The sequence below is a fragment of the Cygnus olor genome, chromosome 23 (genome assembly GCF_009769625.2).
Source record: "Cygnus olor isolate bCygOlo1 chromosome 23, bCygOlo1.pri.v2, whole genome shotgun sequence".
NCBI lineage: Eukaryota > Metazoa > Chordata > Aves > Anseriformes > Anatidae > Cygnus > Cygnus olor.
Window position 1 is genome coordinate 3,915,131 of NC_049191.1, and position 18,203 is coordinate 3,933,333.

At 53.2% G+C, this 18,203-nt stretch overlaps 1 protein-coding gene across 6 annotated transcripts in view; it reads left to right on the top strand.

Moving 5' to 3' along the window:
- RPS6KA1 (ribosomal protein S6 kinase A1) overlaps positions 1-18,203 on the top strand; it is a 42,981-nt gene that overhangs the window by 10,435 nt on the left and 14,343 nt on the right. For 2 of the 6 annotated variants that reach the window (XM_040535118.1, XM_040535121.1), the window contains one exon: positions 13,688-13,741. The exons of 1 other annotated variant lie outside the window; for it this stretch is intronic. In XM_040535118.1, coding sequence (XP_040391052.1) covers positions 13,688-13,741 — 54 coding nt within the window. Of the gene's footprint in view, positions 1-4,368; positions 4,386-10,771; positions 11,333-13,687; positions 13,742-15,462; positions 15,766-18,203 lie in introns of those variants that run through there. 3 more of the 6 variants (XM_040535124.1, XM_040535123.1, XM_040535119.1) reach the window with 3 other exon arrangements.

Consider the following 18,203-nt stretch of genomic DNA (forward strand, 5'->3'; position numbering starts at 1 on the left):
AACCCTGGTGTAGGCTGGGAGTGCTGATCAGCTTGTTCTTGGGTGTTAATCACAGGGTGCAGTGAAACCTGGGGAGGTGAATGAGTAACCTCTGCCAGCTCTGCTGTGTGCCATAAAAGAGACCTTTGAGACAGGAGCGAGGACCTGCTCTGCTCTGCATGCCAGGCACGAGGTGCCCCACCTGGCCAGGCTGGGCCTTGCCCTTAGGCAGCAAACCCTAGCAAGAAGGTGGCAAGGGGCAACACACAGCTCTTACCCAGATCTGGATAACTCCTGCTGATCCATCCCCATGTCCTGACCAGGTAAAGCCTGCAGGAAGATCCTCCTCTGCATCATCTCCAGCAGGGGAAGCTAAAGGCAGAAACTGAGGACGTGGACTTGCTGGGCCAGAGGAATACCTGCACCGTCAATGTTAACATTAGTTCGTGTTGTTGTGGGTGAAACACCCAGTTGTAAAGCTCTAGTGATGGCAGAGTCGCAATCACAGCTCTGCACAGTAATTCTTCGGGATGCTTGAAGGAATTGTAGCCATCTACCTGACAGCTGAAGGACACGAGGCTGCTCTGTTCCTGTCCTTGTGTGCTTTGATAGCAGCAGACTACTGTTAGAAATAAGGCTGGTTCCTACTTTTGCTGGAGTTACTGTGCACCTGCTGAGGTGCTTGAGCCCAGCTGTTCGCTGCCACCCACAAGCTGGATGTACAACAGTTTCTTGCAGGCTGCTGGTGAGGAATCCTGCTCTGACCTCTGGTCACAAGCGGAATTTTTCATGCTCCTCCAGTCGGATGTCAGAGGGGAAGTCTGTTGCTGCTCCATCACGGCATAGTGCGTTAGTGCTTGGTCATAGCTCTGGTTCCCAGCAGCACACCTCTCTTGCACTGTGCCTCTTGCTGCTTGGCTTCGCTGACTGCGTGGCAGAACATCCTCTGACAGCTTTTGGAGCTGCATCCCCAAGTGGGGGGCCAGAGGGGGCAAGTCCTGCGTGCCCATCTAGTGTCCAGGTGGTGAAGGGCTCTTGTTGCCGTATGCTGTCAGCATTGCAGGCGAACTCTCACTCCAGGCTGAGCGCGGATCTTGTTGCTGGAAGTCCAGCAGTGTGATCCTCAGCACAGGACACGACTCCAATTGCAGCCTCTTAAAATGAAAGGTTTTAAAACAAACAAGTGAAATGCTCTTCTTTGAAACAGAGACCCGGTGTGTTTGCACAGCTGTTGCTGTTTTCTCCAAGAATTAGAGAGCTATTGAATGTGGGAAGAGATGGATATCTCAGCAGATCCCTTCTCTGCCCAGTGCCCCTCTTGGTTGCTTCCAGCCGCTTAGCAAAGAATGCTCTTGCTGGGCCGGACCCCAAGGCCTGGCCTAACCTGGTGGGAGCAGAACATCTTAGCACTGCCTGGAAATCTGCCTTCCCCTTCCCACCTCAAGGACTAGCTGCAGATACCGCCGCTCTCTTCCAACGTGCAGCTTCTCAGCCTGTCAGTGGTAAAGCGCTCAGTTTAAGCCGGCTGCTCCGTGTTGTCAGTCGAGGTAATCAAGTGGGTTTGTTTTTAATGTAACGCCTGACAGCTGCCTGCCTCGTTCCTGCCAGAACGTTTGCTCTTCGTCCTTGGCAAGGCCGGGCGATGGTTAACAGCAAGCTTCTGAGCTCTTTAAAAAAATAACAAATAAACGCCTGTTTGAGGAGCAGAGTCTCTGATGAGCTGCAGACTCTAATGAATAATTGAAGAGGGGTCAGTTTACAGGACTTGCACAGGAGGAATGCAGCGAAGGCTGCAGAGCTCGCGAGCAGCGCTCTAACAGCCCTCGTGCACGTCGCGCCCGGCAGAGCTCTGACCGATCACAACTGCTCTGCTTTCTCCTCTTCCATTTCCCTCCACCTCAGAGATTAATAGAAACTGCCTCAGATTCTGTATCCGGGAAGCCTCTTTAACTGGAGGGGGAAAAAAAAAAACTCCTCTTTTATTGTATGCCATACCTGGAGGAAACGTGTCATCCATCTCCCCATGAGAGTTCAAAGGGGTGAGTTCTCCTGAGCCTGCAGCAAAGCAAGGGATCCTCCTGCCATCCTCTCCTCAGCCACATATCTCAGGATGGAGCTGCGGGGGCAGATGGGTGCACTTTGGAGGGGGCAGAGAGGGCACTGGAGCGAAGTCAAGTTCTTTGTGGACCTGGGAGGAAGCGTCAGCAAAGCCAGAGCTTTGCCTGCACTTCTCCAGAGGGTTAAGGGGAGCTGTGCGCTCTTCTCTCTGACTGACGGAAAGGTAGAGTGGAATTGGCCACAGGAGATGGGGTGGGGAAGTGCTGTGGTGGTGGCAGCTGCCTCTGTGCCCAGGCAAAGAGCAGTGCTGGTGCTGAAGAGGACCCTGAAGGGCTCAAACCGAAGAACTTGCATTTGATTTTTGAAAGGGCACAGGGTGGGCCTGGGTCTCTGGAGCATGGCACCCTGGCCCCGTGTTACTAAACACAGAGCTGCGAGTCTCACTCCGGGTTTGCTGCAGGGTAACCGGCTTCATCGCTGGCTCAGAGGCAGATCTGGGATTCCTCCTGCACGCGCAGGCAGTCGCTGAAGCTCCTGCAGCTTTACAAGTGTCAGCTTTATTTGGAAGCTGAAGCGTGGTTTTGATACGAGCAGTAAATTCCTTCCATAGCTCCAGGTGAAGCTGCAATAACTTTTTCCCCCCGGCTGCACGGTGCTGCCTGTCAGGCGCTGCCGCGGAGCGGGGAGAGGCTGCGGACTGTCCTGCGGAGCTTGCAGCAGCGAGATGGCTCAGGGAGCGCGAGCAGCTCCCGCCGGCGCTGTAAGTGTGCGGGGGGCAGGCAGCGTTCACAAGCTCTGCATGCAGACGGCTTTGAGCCCCAGCTCTCCTGTAAGGACTCCAGCCTGGCCCGGAGCCCTTCTGCTTCCCCTTTGCCCTCAGTAAAATCTACTCGCTTGTTTGCCTGGCGCTGCCTCCGCGGTGAGGAAAGCAGAGGCACTCTCCCAGCTGGCTGGGCTCAGGAGAAACTCCAACTGATCTCATTGCAACGGCGCTCTAAGGCAAAAAGGATTTACCCAAGTGCAGCATGAAATCTGGGCCCTTCCCTCGCCAGTCACGGAGTGCGCATCCGGGAAATGTCCCCCTCACCTTCAGGTACAGCAAACGAGGGCATTCGTCCCTCGTTTGTACTTGAAACCTGGACTTCAGCAAAGCTTCTGCCGTGGGTCAAGGAATCCTGGCTCGACTGCGAGCAGAATCGTTTTGTGCTCCCGTAAGCACTCCGAGATGTGGTGGTATCGATTCCCTCGCTGTGAGGAGAGGTGCATTTAACTGAACTGCTCCGGCTCGGGCTGGCCTGCTTACAGAGGAGGAATACACGGGCTCTGGTTACAGAAAGGGGGAGGCGATGTCTGTGCGCTGTCATCAGGCCACCGAGGAGCACCGCGTGCTAAACCGGACACTGGGCTCGTGTGCCTGTGGCGTCTGGGGGTCCTGCTTCTTCTGGGCTAGCTTGTGTGGGCAGCGCTGGGAGAGGGGAGCCTTGGGTCTCGGCAAGGGCAGCGGGGAAGGAAAGAAAGAAAGAAAGAAAGAAGCTCCTTAAAATAGCAGTTTTTGTATATTTAGGAAACAGGATGAGATAGTCCTACTATTCAAGGTGTCTGTAATTCCTCTACTGTGATATTTAGGAAGGGGAAGGCTGGAAATCTTCATTTTATGCCATCCTCGCCCAGGGACCCGGAGCAGGAGCGTGCCTTGTGGCATGGTCGAGCAGTGGAGGGATTGGTTGCTGGCCGCCACAGTATTTTTTTTCAAATTAAATGAAAAATGGTGCTTTGCAGGCTCTCATCCTGCACGTTCTCACAAGGGTGTTAGTAACACACAGCTTGGGGTGTGTTTTGGATGTGGTTTTTATTTTAACACCGGCATAGTTTGAAGCCACTGTCTGAAAGCATGTGAAGCTTTACTTTCAATTTGTCCTTCCTGGGGGGCAGGAGAGGGGTGGGTTCTTTCGGTGTGTGCGCAGCCAAATCTGGGACACACCAGGCAAAGGCTCTAGCGAGACCTGAGACTTTCACGTCGTGCGAGAAGAAAACTACCCGCAGCCTGTGTGTTGTGGGAGGAGTATGGAATTCCTGCGTTCCTGCGATAGAGAACAGTTTCCACAGCCCACGATAACTCCAGGGGCAGCGACCGGTCTCAGTCCGCGTTGTGCAAGCAGTGCTGTATTTTCCAATTCAGTTAGCAAGAGCCTTCCCTTTTTGCACTGAAAGCAGCACAGCTGCATGGTGCCTACGGGGAGGATAGTGCTTCAGGGCTGCTTCCTAGGAGTTATATTCTTCATTTAGAAAAACCTGGGCCGTGGTCTTCTGGTTTTACCACCATCAGCACACAAGTTGAACCGAGTTTGGTGAGAATTAATAGACTTACTGCCTCTCCTCCTTGCCTGCAAGCAGAATCCGTAGGGCTGCAGGAAAGGCTCGCAGTATCCTTTGCACTTTCTGTACGGGAACCAATTTGTCCTTTAGAAGCTGCACAATTAAGTAGTTCCTTATCTGCCAGCAGTTAAAGGTGTTTTCCTCTCTGGTATCTCATTTTGCTGGGTGCAAAGTCCTGCCCCCTGCGAGTGCTCTTCTTGCAGCTGCGGCTTCGTGGCTGGCTGCAGTGGCACCAGGGAGCTGTCAGAAAGTCTCCAGGTGTTTTGGGCAGATCTTTTGCCTGAGCTCGTATCTTTATCCCAAACTGTTCCTTGTCAGCTGATCCTGGCCAGCTGTGGCTTGTGCCTGGAAAGGGTGGAGAGATTTTATTTGTGTTTTTATTCTTTTTTTTTTTAAAAATCTTGCAGGATCTGGTGCCAGAATGTCTTGCCTTGGAGAGGGCCAGGAGCAGGGAAGAGATCGTGGAGTGCAAGGGGCATCCCTGTGCCTGAGTCTCTCTGCTCTCTGTCTCCCCTCTGTCCCACGAGGGACCTGACCTCTGTGGCGTTAAGCAGATATTTTGGTGCTCCTGGCCAGATGAGTCAGGTAGCAGCAGAGCAGGTCAACAAGGATGTTGTGAAGCAGAAGGGCTTGCCTTGCTGTGAGAGCTCTGCTGTCAGGCCAGCTTCTGTCTCCCCCTTCCTTCAGTCTCAGGCTTTGGTGGAGAAAACACCTTATCCCTTAATCAACTCCTAAATCTTAGGGGTGCCGGATGTTCCGACGAAGGCATTTATGAAACGAACCCTTTCTGCTCTTCAGAAATGTGCTTTGGGCTTTGAAGGAGCTCTGAGTGCCACCTGCTGGAGCGTGCCCGGCCGGGGAGCCTGCGGCAGGGCGGCAGGGGTGCCTCTGGGCCCCGCCACTTGCTCAGCCCCTTTTTGGTAGCGACACAGCCCATGCTGCACGCGCTGGAACCTGTCACTGCCCTGCCACCGCACTCTGCTGGGAAATCCTGTGCTCTGTTACTGCTGCTCTTCTGTTTGTTGCCAGAGAGCGTTGGTATCTATTTGTAGCCTCCGGGATTTCGCAGCGTTTCCTTCCTGTTACAACTCCATCCACCTCCACGGAAGAAGATGTGGGTCATTTTCTTGCGTACAAGAGAAGCTTTCTGGTGAAAGAAGGGGCCCTTGAAAAAAAAGACAGGGTGGAACTGCTCTGAACAAACACCAAACAGGGTAAAACTGGACTGTCCTGGTTTGAGTTTTCCCTTTTTAGGGATTTGCTTATAACCCCCATCGGGGGGAGCCAAGATCGCTGCTCAGAATGGCAGCAGAATTGTTCCCAAGGGTGACCGAATTAATTTTCTGTTGAGCGTTTGGCTGCCTCTCTGAATGGAGAGGAGTTACCCCAAGGAGAATGACGGAGTGCTTCTAGGATGCTCTGATGCCTGGCGTGAACAGCTCTGTGGCTTTTGTTCAAAGCCACGTGGAGGGAGTTTCCTGGCGTTATCCATGCCGTGATGGAGCTGGTCAGTCGGTTCTCCCAGGTGCCGGCAAGAGCTGGTGCACGAAGGCGACAAACAGGGTTTGTAACGCCGGCGTTCCTCATAAATCACTGCGCAGAGCTCTAGCTGTGTGTTCTGCGATTCTTTTCTCTTTCTCCCTGCCCCGTTTTTTGTTTTGTTTTCCAGGAGACCAATAAAACAGTCCCCGGAGATGGCGCGGGGTGAGACGTGCCTCTTTCCCGTAGCAGCGCTGTTCTTTCTACGCAATCCCTTCTTGCAAAGCTCTAGCCTGAAAGCTCTCTGCCAGGAATCCGCCCCCATCGTTATCCACTTATCAGGAAGTTCCAGTTGCCGAAGTCTCCGGTGCTCTTTAACTGTGTTTGTAGAAGTGACTTTGTCCAAGCCTTCCATCTTCAAAGCCGCCCTGCGGGTGGGCCCTGCCTTCCCCCACCCCGTGCGCTCGGGCTGCCTCGCGGAGGCTTTTGTCTGTCAAAACAGCCGATACCGTGTTCAGCGTGAGCTTAAAGTGCGCCAGGGCTAATGAAGCTGCCTCTCTCCCCACAGCTCTGCCTCTTGGATTGCTCTAAGTTTCTCCCTCTTCTTTTAAGCTCTGTCCGTGTTCGTGCTGTCCTGTTTCTCCCTCCTCTTGCAAAAGCTGCTTTGAGTTCTCTCGTGTCTCAGCAGGGCGTGGGCACAGCTCTTCCCTGCATCTGCAGCCTCTTTTCATGCGCCTTCCAGGAGTGAATTCTTCTGCAGCCTTTCCTGGTCTGAGTATGGGTGGAAGTGGCTGAGGGGCTCAAGCGAGAGGTTCCATCTCTTCTCCGTGACCTTTTGCAGATGAGTGCAAGCACATACTAAACTAATGTACCCCTGTCTTGTAGAATACAGCGAAAGAGTGGTCAGCCCTCTGCTTTGAGCAGGCAGCCCTGCAGCGATGCTTGGTCGTGTTTTGGATGATGCTGGAGCAGGAAAGCTGGAGCCCACAAGGTTTCATACCCACAAGGGAGGCCAGATGCGGTGCTGAGGGAGCTGGTACGGCACAGGGAGCGTGGGCAGGAATTAGACCGGTTGGAACATGTGCAAGAGATCAGGACAGATTCTTCTCTTGGGCAGAAAGGTTTTTAAATCTGCTTGAGGTTTCAAATGATTATTATTTTTTCTTTAATTGCTTGTGTGGTATGCGTAAGCGCGAGAGAGGTGGCTTCAGAAATTAATCTTTGAATACAACCGTGATACTGAAATGCCTGCTTGATTAGAAAAAGAGAGGCTCTTGAATTCTCCAAGCTGTTTTTTAAATCATTATGATCTCACAAAATGTTCTGCTTGGCTGGTCATTGGTTTTTAACTTCTCTTCTGAACTGGAGGGAAAACTGCCTTGTCAAAACTTGGATTTAATACTGCCGGCTACCACTTTTCAGCTTCAAATCTGCAGCCATCTCTTGGTTGATACAGGTTGTATAAAAGTCTGTTCCCAGGTCTCTTCCAAGATTGGTGTTATTGTGAAATTCTCAGGAAAAGAACTGACTGTCCTTGCCAACAGCGGGGTTCAAACCCAGCCTGTAACGCTCCATATTTCTGGAGAATCTGCTCTCCTGGCAGGCCAGGAAACGGCTCCCTCCCCTAAACAAACAAGGAGTAACAGCACCTGCTTACTCTGACTTAGCTCTTCCTCTCCCCTCCCAGCAAGGGCTGGCAGAGGGGGTGGTTGGGGTGGTGACCGCGCTGCGGGGAGGGCGTGCGTTCAGCGCAGGTACGCGGTGACATTTCTCAGCCTGGCGGGGCAGCCAGCTCCCAAAAGGTCCAGGAGCAGCCGTGGGCTTCTCGAGAGAGGCGCCGGTGGGAGGGCAGGTTTCCTGTGGGGGCAGTTAGCGTCGCCTGCCTCGCTTTCCTGGAAGTTAGTAGATGGCAAGAAAGCGAGTTAAAATCTGCAGCTGCTAATACAACCATCTTGTTGTTGTGGGCAGCACTTCCTCTCGTGTCAAAATGGCTTCTGCCCTGAGATCTGAGCGTGCTTTTGGCACATCTCCCTCCTCTTGGTCCCTCCTCTGAGCCCATCTCTCTAAACAGGTCCTTGCACCCTCCGTGCCGCCTGCTGGGTCCGCTCGACGCACGTACCACAAGCCAAAGCCCTTCGCTTACAAGGGCACAAGGGCTCTGCTCCGGAGGGAGCCGTGCTGCTCAGGGACGGGTGCTCACGTGGGATTTCTCAGGCTGGGGCCAAACCTGGGTGCTCCCAGGAACACCTGGAGGTGACCCACCAAAGGAGCGAAGACAGAAGTAGGTGGTCCTGCTGGTCCTGTGCTTGCAAACGAGAGCAGCCGCCCGTCAGTCTTGCCAAATAAGGGCTGTGCAGGAGGGGAGCAGTGGCTGGTGAGGTTTCTTTGCTTTGTTCCCCTTTTTGAGAACCACCACCTTTAAAAAAAAAAAAAAAAAAAAGAAAAAAAAAAGAAAAGAAAAAACGTTCCAGACAGAGCTGCCTTCGCCTCTCTGCTCTCTACAGCAGCAAAAAGCACATTTGCTTCCTATGAGAGCTAGCGGGATCCCTTGCTTCCCGCTTATTTCAGGCGCTCTCTAGGGTGGGAGCCCTGGTTACCAGCACTTGCTGCTCGGCGGGACGGTAATCGCTCCGAAGTGAATTGCACAAAATAACTTGATGCAAAAGTTCAGGAGCACGAAGCTCCCGTGCCCTTGAGGCTGGCACCCTCCTGCAAGCCCCCAGGAATGGGGAGGGGGCTGCGCTGGAGGGGGCTGCGCTGGCTGCAACCCCAGCGGTTGTGCACTCTGGGCTACAAGAGCTCAGAGGTCGTCTTCATCCTGCTCCTGCTCGAGACCTTCAGGCCTGGCCCGCAGCTGAAATCTCTGCTGAGACTTCGCTTTGGTCTTTGGGGCATGAGCTCCCCTGCTGAAGCGTGCTGAGGTGGCAGCAGCTGCCTCTCCTCAGGCAGCAGTTCTTCACACCGTCGGCTTCCTGTTTGTGCAACGCCGATCCTTCTCTCCCCTCTTGCTGTGCTGGTGTTTGCAGAGCTTGGTGGGATGGAACTGGATCCAGGCAGGAGGCAGAGGCAGTCCGCTGGGTATTCGGATTTAAAGCAAGCTAGCACGGGGTCCTGTTGTATGGAGCTGATGTTAGGACTTGCTGGAGCTTAGCCCTACAGGCTTGTCTGCTGACACAGAATTGGATTACGGCATTTTCAAACCACACACTGGGATCCATTTGGACCTGGCACCGTTGGATTTGGGGTGACATCTTTTTTTAGGACCCATGTGCTGATGACAGGAGGTTCACACCGAGCTTACAGTCGGGTCTTGGTGCTTCAGCGGTGGTGTCTGGCCCACTGCTGCTCAAATAGCATCATTGCTTCTCCCAGGACCCGTGGGTATAGAACAGAAAGAATTGGCAAGCCCACTTCTGTCACCACCTTTTTGCTTTTCAAAAAATACGGAGTAAGGCCTGGAAGCAACTTAAATCTGCCCTAAGAGTGTCAAACTCAGCGTGGATGCACGAGGTCACTTGGAAGCGTGACAGCGGAAGGCTCTTGTGTTGGCTCAGCTGGGCTGTTTCTTGCCCTGAGACCCACAGCTTGCCTGCCTGTGCTGCATTTTCCTTGGGTTTATGCTTCTTGTTTTAGATGTACCACCATATAGGCAGCTAACAGACTGAATATTTGGTGCTGGTCCCTTCTTGTGGGAGCAGAGAGAGCAAAGCGCAGTACTGAGGTTTCTGCTCTTTCAGCAGCCTTTCCTATCTGTTAACTATCTGTTAACTGCACCTGAAGTGAAGATGGCTTCTGCTTCCAACCAAGACTGCTTTCTGGTCTCTGGGTTTAGCAGAGGGACTTCAGGATGGGCCTCTTCCTTCTGAAAAGCCTCAGGAATTCAAAGCACTGTTTGGAGGTGAGAGAAGGGGCGGGCGGGCTGAGCAAGGTCCTGGCAAGGCAGAAAGAGGTGAGGATGAAACTGTGCTGCAGCTTCAGCTATGTTAACATGTAGGTCAGAAGCCTGATAAGAAGAGAGGCTAGACCACAATCCAAGATACTCGATCGTGCCTTCTCACGTCCACACTGAAGCAGGCCTGCCTTCTGGAGCTGCTTTCATTCCTTGCACGAGTCCTGGCTGCCCAAATGTAAGCTCCAGCTTCTGTGTTTCCCTGCTACGGAATTGTTTTGAGATCCCTTGTGTCTCCTGTCACAGGAGGAGGGCGTGATCCCCAAGAAACAGGCTGTGTAAGTGGAAAAGAGCCGTTGGGATGCTCCCGTGAAGACACACCTGCGGCCTGGGAGCAGCTTTCATGCTGCAGCCCAGGGCAGCGCCGCACAGCTTACCAGCCGCAGACGCTGTGAGTCTGCCACGTCCTTCAGCAGGAGCAGGCACTTCTGAAAGCAGCAACTGTGACTCTTCAGGTACAGAGCGGGCACGGCTAGCGGGATTCTGTAAAACAGCAAGTGACCTCGCAGTGACACTGGTGAGACAGCTGGGTTACTCCAGGAGCCAGCTAGGGCACCTGCTTTGCATAGAAGACATGCAGATGGTCTCTTGATGGGAACTGGGAGTAAGCACGCGGCTCGCTGCTTTCCTTGCAAACAGACAGTGGGAGAGAATTCAGAGCCGTGACACTGAAGCCCTCCTTCCCCTCCACTCTAGTCCCCATGCCTGCACTGCCTGACTTGGCCACTTCCAGTTCCTTCCCCCGGCCGTGTTAGGACACCTCTGGATGTCTGAGAGCGCTGCACAGAGGCAGTGGCGCAGCGCAGGAGCTGACCCCGAAGCAAGCGGGCTGGATTGTGCAACCCTCTCGTCAGATGTCAGTGTGCAAACCTCGCGTGGGGCCTCGCCGCGGTTTCTAAAAGACCTGATGCAGCAAGCTGCAGATGACCAAGCAGAGGCTGTGACATGGGGCAGGGACAAACGGGGGGAGCGTGCAGAAAATGGCTCCTCCTGGCCCCTTCCCTGGAGAGGTGCAATCCTGCATTCGAACAGCCGAGGTACATTTGGGCTGGAAACATCACTTGTGCCCCTCAGGACAGGGGCAGTGTAACTGTGGGGAAGAGCTAAGTGTGCTCAGTTGCTCTTTCTGCGTGCCTGCCTGTGAAACGGGACTACAGGACCAGTCCTCCTGGACAGCCCGCTGAGATTTGCTGATGGAAAGAGCTGTGCCTGAGCACCACCAAAGTCCTCTTGTGTTTTCTTCTGGTCGCTGGTGCTGTGCAGCGATCACCACACAATGCAATTTCCCCATCTGAAACCACAGTTTCCTTTCAGCGAAAACTCCCAAAATACATCCCAGTGACGTAACTACTACTTGGGGTTCTCGTGCTCGGCTGGGTGCTGCAGAGAGCTCTAAGTTCGGAAGCCAGCTTGCAAACTATGGGAGAATAGCAGCCTAAAGCTTTGGAGATGCTGAGGCTCCTCTTCCGCAGCAAGCCAAGGATCCAGGAGGCAAGTGTCGAGCTGGTAAAATATCTGCTCTGCGTGCAGTACGGTGCTGTCTGTTCTGCAGGGCGGAGGGAGAAGTCGGCGAATCGCCCGAGCTTGGAGAGCCAGACCTTGTCCACTATTAATTAACAATTTCGCTTTTGGGAAAGGCATTTCTGATGGTAAAGCTGCTTTCTAAGAAGTGTCTTTCCTAGGTGCTGCCAGAATTTGGGAATGTTTTGGGACCAGAGCATGTGTGAAGCAACAGAAATTAAAACAGCTTCTGGTTAGTTGTTGATGAATAGGAAGCGAAATGCCAAAAGCATAATCTGTTTCTAGCTCTTGCAGTTTTTTTCTTGCATTTAGATGTGACTATATCAACCAGCAAAGTGACAAAATGCGAGCAAAAACAAACCTGTCTCTCGGCTTCTGGCTTGTAAAATCCTTCCTCAAAAAAGGGGAAAGTAGGAGAGAGGACTTGTATTTTGAACTTGGTCTTGGAAAGAAACTGTGCGTGTCCCCAGCCCCTGGTGCAGGGTGTCTGAGCCATCTGTGCAGGCAGAACGCGGCGTTGAGAAGTTCAAAAGAAGTTGTCTCCTCCTCTGCCTCCTGCCACTTCCTGGACTCGAACCTGGTCGGCGGGCGTGGGTGTTCTTTTATTTTCCAGGAGTGGCGAATGTAATTTCCCAGTCGTGGAGGGATCTGTGTAAAATGGCCTCCCCTGAGGCCGTGGGCGTCGGAAGATGGCTGATAGCTCACTGGAGCAGTGTCTTGTGCTGGTGGGCTGGACCTGCAGAGATCTGTGCCTTTGGGAGCAAAGCCAGCCCTTCCCCAGCGGGCTCAGCTCTCGCTGGTCCCCGAGCCACGAAGGAGCGGGTTTCCTTGTGGGTGCGTGCCATCCCCAGGGGCACCGTGAGGGTTTTGTGGTCACTTTTGGGCACTAGGGCTCGGGAAGGGGTTCAGTTGTGGCTCTGCCGGCTGCCGAGGACGTTGGCTTCCCACCATGGCCAGGTGGGACAGCCACCTTCTCCCAGACCTCCCAAAAGAGACCTCGGCCACTCCTGCACCACGGTGGAGGAAGGAGAGGAAGAGGTGAACACAAGGGCCCCCTCCGATCTGATCGAGTCCTTCCGGAGCTTAAAACCAGTTAATTCTTAACTCTAATCTCGCTGTTTTTGCGGCTCCTCCCTTCCCTCAAGGCTCGCTTTTTCTTCTCTCACTTCTCCGTAGCTCCTGTCCTACTTTCAGACCTGCTGACAGCCAGTCGCAGTCGCTCTGCCTCGCGCTGCGCCCACCCGGTGACATTCTCGGCGCCGTAGAGCCCTGCCAGCGCCGCAGGCTCCCACGTGTTCGTCGTGCTGACTAACGGCTATGAAAGAAACAACAGAAGTCACAGCTCAAGTCTCTCCTTAGATCCCTTCTGTGCGCAGTCACATGCGTTTTATCTCATCTGCAAGCTGAAGGCATGGACCTCTCAGGGGAAATGTTTCGAATGTGATTTGATTTTTGGGGTGGTTTTTCTCTTCAAGCTTCAGCTTGTTCTCTCAAAACCAGACAAGAGAGCATCTAGCTGCCACAGCTTATCTACGTGCATTCATAAAAATATAGCAGGTTAGGGATCTACGCTCTGTCCATCCAAAAACTTCTTCCCCATCCGAGTTTTTGGGAGGAGAAGCGTCCGTTTCCTAGCTGAGCAGCAGTTCTTTCCTAAGCTCCCTTTAAATGTTTCTGCGTTTCACTGGAAGGGTTCACAGAATTGTGTCTGGTCCCCGAGGCAGTGCAAACTAATATTTCTAATACTGCCCAGGGACCTGTCACAGCAGCTGAGCTGGCCCTTCCCTGCCCTCGAGGGATGTGGTGAGTTTTTCTGTTTGAATACGTTCCTCCTGGCTGCTTTAGAAATGCTGAGCGTGCCCTTGAGGAGAAGCCCTCTCCTCACCACTGGGGTGCCAGACTTCTCTGCCGTGCTGGAAACCTGGGTCATCGCTACCAGAACAGATGCTTTTGGAGCCCGTCCAGATGTAACAGAGCAAAATCTGATTTAACGTTAATCAACCTGCCAGAAATCCAGTCTCCCTCTTTGGTGGTGGTGCTCTGGTTCTTGGGAAACACGTGTATCCAACTGCCAGCACCATGTCCTTCTCCGCTGCCTGTCGGAGCCTGTCAAAGGCTTTAAGAGCAGCTGGCTCCTCCTGGCTCCTCCTGCTCTCCTGGACCCACCAACATGGCTCAGGATCACATCCTGAGGAGCGGTGTGCGTGGTGGGACACAACCGGGGACTGTACACAGCTCGCCTGGTCTTGCTAAACAAATTCGTTGGGAAAACTTGAGCAGAGTATCACAGTCCCTCTGTGCTGACGCTCGTTTATTGTTCCGCAGGCAAAATCAGACATCACTTGGATAGAGAAAGACCTTGAGGACCCAGCAGACAAGGTAAGAGAGCCTGCTGCAGACGCGTGCCTCCAGGAGACTCGTGTGTGGAGTTCGCACTTGGTGCCATGGCAGGTGGTCCCTGCAGCCTCACACGGGCACATGTGCGAGGGCGTAAGCAGCGCTCACAGGGACCTCAGAAAAAAAAACCCTTCCTTGCAGCATGCACCTAGCGACCCATCTCAGCTAGGTGGAACTGCTAATACAGAAAGCAGCGATTAGTCACTTGCTCACATGACATCCTAGACTTGACTTCATCCTCCTCCTCTTTCCTCCCCACACCGAACCCCTTTACGTGCTGTCACTTTTGTCTCCTGCAGCTTTCTGATCCTGCCAGCTTGCTGGGGCGGGGGCTCCAGCGGCGTAGTTACATGGGTGTACGGTGCCTTTTCCTGACCGTGTTTTACGGGCTCCTCTCCCAGTGCTGGGTTGCTGATAGCACGTAAAATTGGTGTGGTCGGAACAAAATTTATCAGATCTTCGAGAAAGTGTACCGGGTTTGCGTGCTGGCTGGTTGTCTGCAGCTCCTGTGTGGCTTCACCGAGCAATGTAGAGCTTCCTTGGAAGTGGAGATGCTCGTCTGCAGACCACACGCTGTGGACGTGATTTCTGCTTTGCTGGGGCTGTGGCTGAGTGCAGTGGGTGTCAGTAAGAGCTGGGTCTCGCGAGGACTCCTGTTCAGCAGCTGTGCCGTGCTGTTTCACACTGTTCTCTGGCACCTACTCAGCCTCCCAGTTGCTTTGGACCTCGTTGTTGAGGTTCCTTTTGTAGAGCTGGGACCAACTGGCTCCTGGTATGAAATCATTTCGTTATCGGTTATCAAAGAACACGGTGCAGGGTGGAGGAGGGAAGACATTCATAGTCTCTCTGGGTCCAAACCAAGATCCTCTTTTGAAACTCTGCACTCTGGAGGATTTCAGAAATCAATACTGACACGGAGTTATTTCTAATTGCAAAGGTGTGTGGGTGTCATTTTACTCATTTCAAGGGGTTTCTGTCTTATCTGCGCTCTCTAGGGTGTTGCTGCAGAAGACGTCTGTCTGTCCTGACCCACTGAAAAGGTCAAAGGGAAACATAGGCGTGGAGGGGGAATGAGGCAAAAAGGATTGGTTAGAAATAAAAAGGGGGAAAAAAAATCTAAATACCTCTCTTCTGTCCTGCCAATAAATCTGAGCAGCAGTGTGTTCAGAAGCTGTCTGCTTCAGAACTGCCTTTAAAAATAAAATACCTTGCATGGAATTGCCCAGGGTGGCTCTTAGCTAACTCCACCATCCCCAGCAAGGACTTGTGTTCAGCACGGAGCTAGCGAAGGACTAGATGTAACCCCAGGGGTGGCAGAGGATTTGCCTGTGGGATCGGTGCACACCGAATCCCACTGTGAGTGACCCATCACCGCCTTGCAAGTGTGAGAGCAGAGGTGTGCAGCTTTCCTAAGTGCTGTCACACTTCTGTGCGGGGTTTCTTCAGTTTTCCTTTTAAGAGAGTAAGAGGTTCCCAGAATACTCCCCTGCTGTGGAAATACCCCCAAAGTGTGAGCCTGACGTGAGATTTGTGCGGTACTAGATGGAAGTCAGGCTTCAACCTAGCAGACCACGCACATTTTCTGTGTTGTTTGAGCAGAGAAACCAAACATGAACAAGGAGCCGTAAGAACTATTTTTCTTAAAACCAAAACTAAAAAAAAAAAAAAAAAGTCCCAACCACAAGCCCTGTTGCTGGGGAGTGGGAGCGTGAACCTGCCTCGTGGTGCGACTGAGTCGCTCGTCTCCACTGCGCATCTGCCAGCTGGGCTTTAACCACCTGCATCTCCTCCATCCGGCAACCTCAAGCGTGCTGCGCTGCGGGGGCCGCCCCGTCCCCGGGAGCCGGCCGGCAGCGGGGCTGTGCGATGTTGAGCGGGATGGGAGAATGGAGAGGGACCCTAAGCTTCCTCGCATCTGCGCCTTCCTCAAGCTGTGGCTGCACAGGAAACACCGAGCAAAGCCCTGCAGCCTGCAGCTGCCTGCCCCCAGCCAGCTCTCCAGCCCGGTCAGTATTGCCAGCCGCTCGCTCAGCTCGCAGGGGGCTGCTTTGCTTCGTTTTGGGTTGCTCGTTGCTCAGCCGAGGCTTCAGATGAATTTTCGGAGCAGCCTGGTTTGCTTTTCTTTTTGCTCCTCGTGGAATAGTTTGTTTAGTGGTGCCATTAAGCAAGCTTTTAGGCTGATGGTGAGAAACTCAGTGCAAGCGCAGGCTGTTAGTGCTACAGGTCGGTGGCACGCAGGTGCTTTTGTGCTGAAGACTTGTTCTTGTACGCAGCTAAACAAGCTACTGGAGCTGGTCTCCAGAGCTGCAACCATTGAATTGCAAGTTACTGGATGAGTCCCTGGGGGGAAGCCTCCCTTCTGTCAGCAAGATGCCAAATTGCGTCTCAAAGATTTTCTCAGAAAGCTATCCACAACGTCTCCACAGCTGCCACTTTTGGTCGAGTTGGCGTGTACGCATGTTTGCTGACGGGGTCTGGCTGGCAGGCTGCGTATGCAAATCTCTGCCCGCCGGGAGATGCAGCTCGGGCTGCTGAAACCACTTGCAGCCAAACACAGCGGGTCTTGCCGTGGGCCGAGGCAAAAAGTTCCTGCGGCTGTGATCCTAGAACGGGTCCAAACGTCTTGGAGGTGGACGCGAGTGTTCATTTTAAGTGTTCCTCTCTGCATAGGTGTGCGAGGCTGCAGGGTGAAATATGCTCAGTTACACAAGTGCTGTTGCTGCGTAGACTTGGTTTCTTTCTAAAGTCTTTGTGAAGATAGCAAGAGGGGAGGGAAGAAGCCCTGGTAGCCTGCAGACAGCCCTGTCTTGACACAGCTGCCCCTCAGGGTGTTTAGGATACCGGCTGCTCCTTTTACTGTGTCTGATGGCTTGTGTGACTCTGCTTCTGCACCTGAATGCTCTGACCACGAGGCAGGTGGGGAGCTCCTCACGTGGGCTCACAGGAGCGTTCCTACAGCTCCCAGCTGGTCCCATCCCCGGGTCTCCCAGTGAGAGGGACAACGTGGAAGGACCACAGGAGGAGTGTGAGCCTGTGGGGTCCTCTGGGCTAACTCTGCTGGCTGGAAATGGGAAGCTGTTTGTAACCAACAGCTGTCTGCCTCGGGCTAAGCCTCCAAATGAAACCAGAAGTGCAAAGCGGCTGGTTTAAGCTGAGAGATTGTATGGAATGTGAGAACTTGTTGGTACGGGGGTTTTAAGGTCTGGACTGTGGTCACTGAGGTGATGGTAAGAGCAAAAGGCAAGATAACGTGGGGGGAGCTTCTGTCCGGCCACCCTCGTACCTGTATCATACACCCGTGTCGTGCTGAGAGCGTGAGTTTCTCTGCCAGATCCTAGTGTCTGAACGGTGCGGGATCCTGAGAAAGCAAAGCTACCAACAAACGTGGACCAAAACCACTTCCTAATCTAGACAAAAGGCAAACATGAGAGTGGGAAAGGAAGGGTGCGCGGTGCCGTACTGCAGGTAGGCGACCACATCCGTGTGCTCGGCGCGGCCGCCCTCCCCAGGAGGTGTGCGAGGGTGGGGAGTGGGCTGGGGTTCAGCGTGTGCGGGAGGCGGAGGCTGAAGCTTGGTTCCTGTTGTTTTTAAAAGCTGCTTTAGTGAGGCGCCTTCCAGAGCAAGTCTCTGAATAGTTTTAGAAAAGGAAGTCTGAATTTCCCCACACACACACTTGGCAAGAGGAAAATCTAAATAATAATCCCAGCTTTGTGGTGCTCTGCGATGGCCACACCTGCCCTAGGGTCGGAGATAACCAAGTTTCGTGCCCTTTGGAACAGAATTGCTGGCCTTCGGGTCCAAATAGCAACCAGACCATGGCCGACACTGGAGGATAACGTGGGGCTGAAGTGCTAAGAAACCTGGACTTGCCCTTACAAGACGTGTGGCCACAAGGGGTTTCTGGCCTGAGTAAATTCATGTCTGTAGCAGTGGGAAGTTGGCTCCAGCTCTCCCCATGGACCATAGGGGAGGTGCTGGAACAGGTCTGGTGCAGAGGAAACCTAGGCGTAGACCCACTGGCTAGGTGTGATCCGTGAGAAGTAGAAGAAAAGGCACAGCTGCAAGGCTGGAGGCCTGAAAGGTCTCTTTCTGTTTGGAGATGGAAATAGGAAGCGGCACGAGGTGCCTGGGCTTTATGCACCAGGGGGATGGACAAGTTTTGCTGGGGAATGGAGGTGTTTCTGCATCACCTCGCTGTCCGTGGCTGTTCTCATACACTGCTCAGACCACTCGGGTCTAGCTTTGTTGGTAAGTTTGTCCTGGGTACTGCTGGTTAGATCTCTTTTCCATTTTTTTTTCTTTTTTTCTTTCTTTTTTTAATAAAAGAATGTGTTTTAAACAAAACATGTGCCAGAGACCTTGGCTTCCCCTCAATCTTCTTGAAGGCTTGAGTCTGTTAAAAAGCATCATCTGTATGTGCTGAAGATGCACTAAGACTTATGTT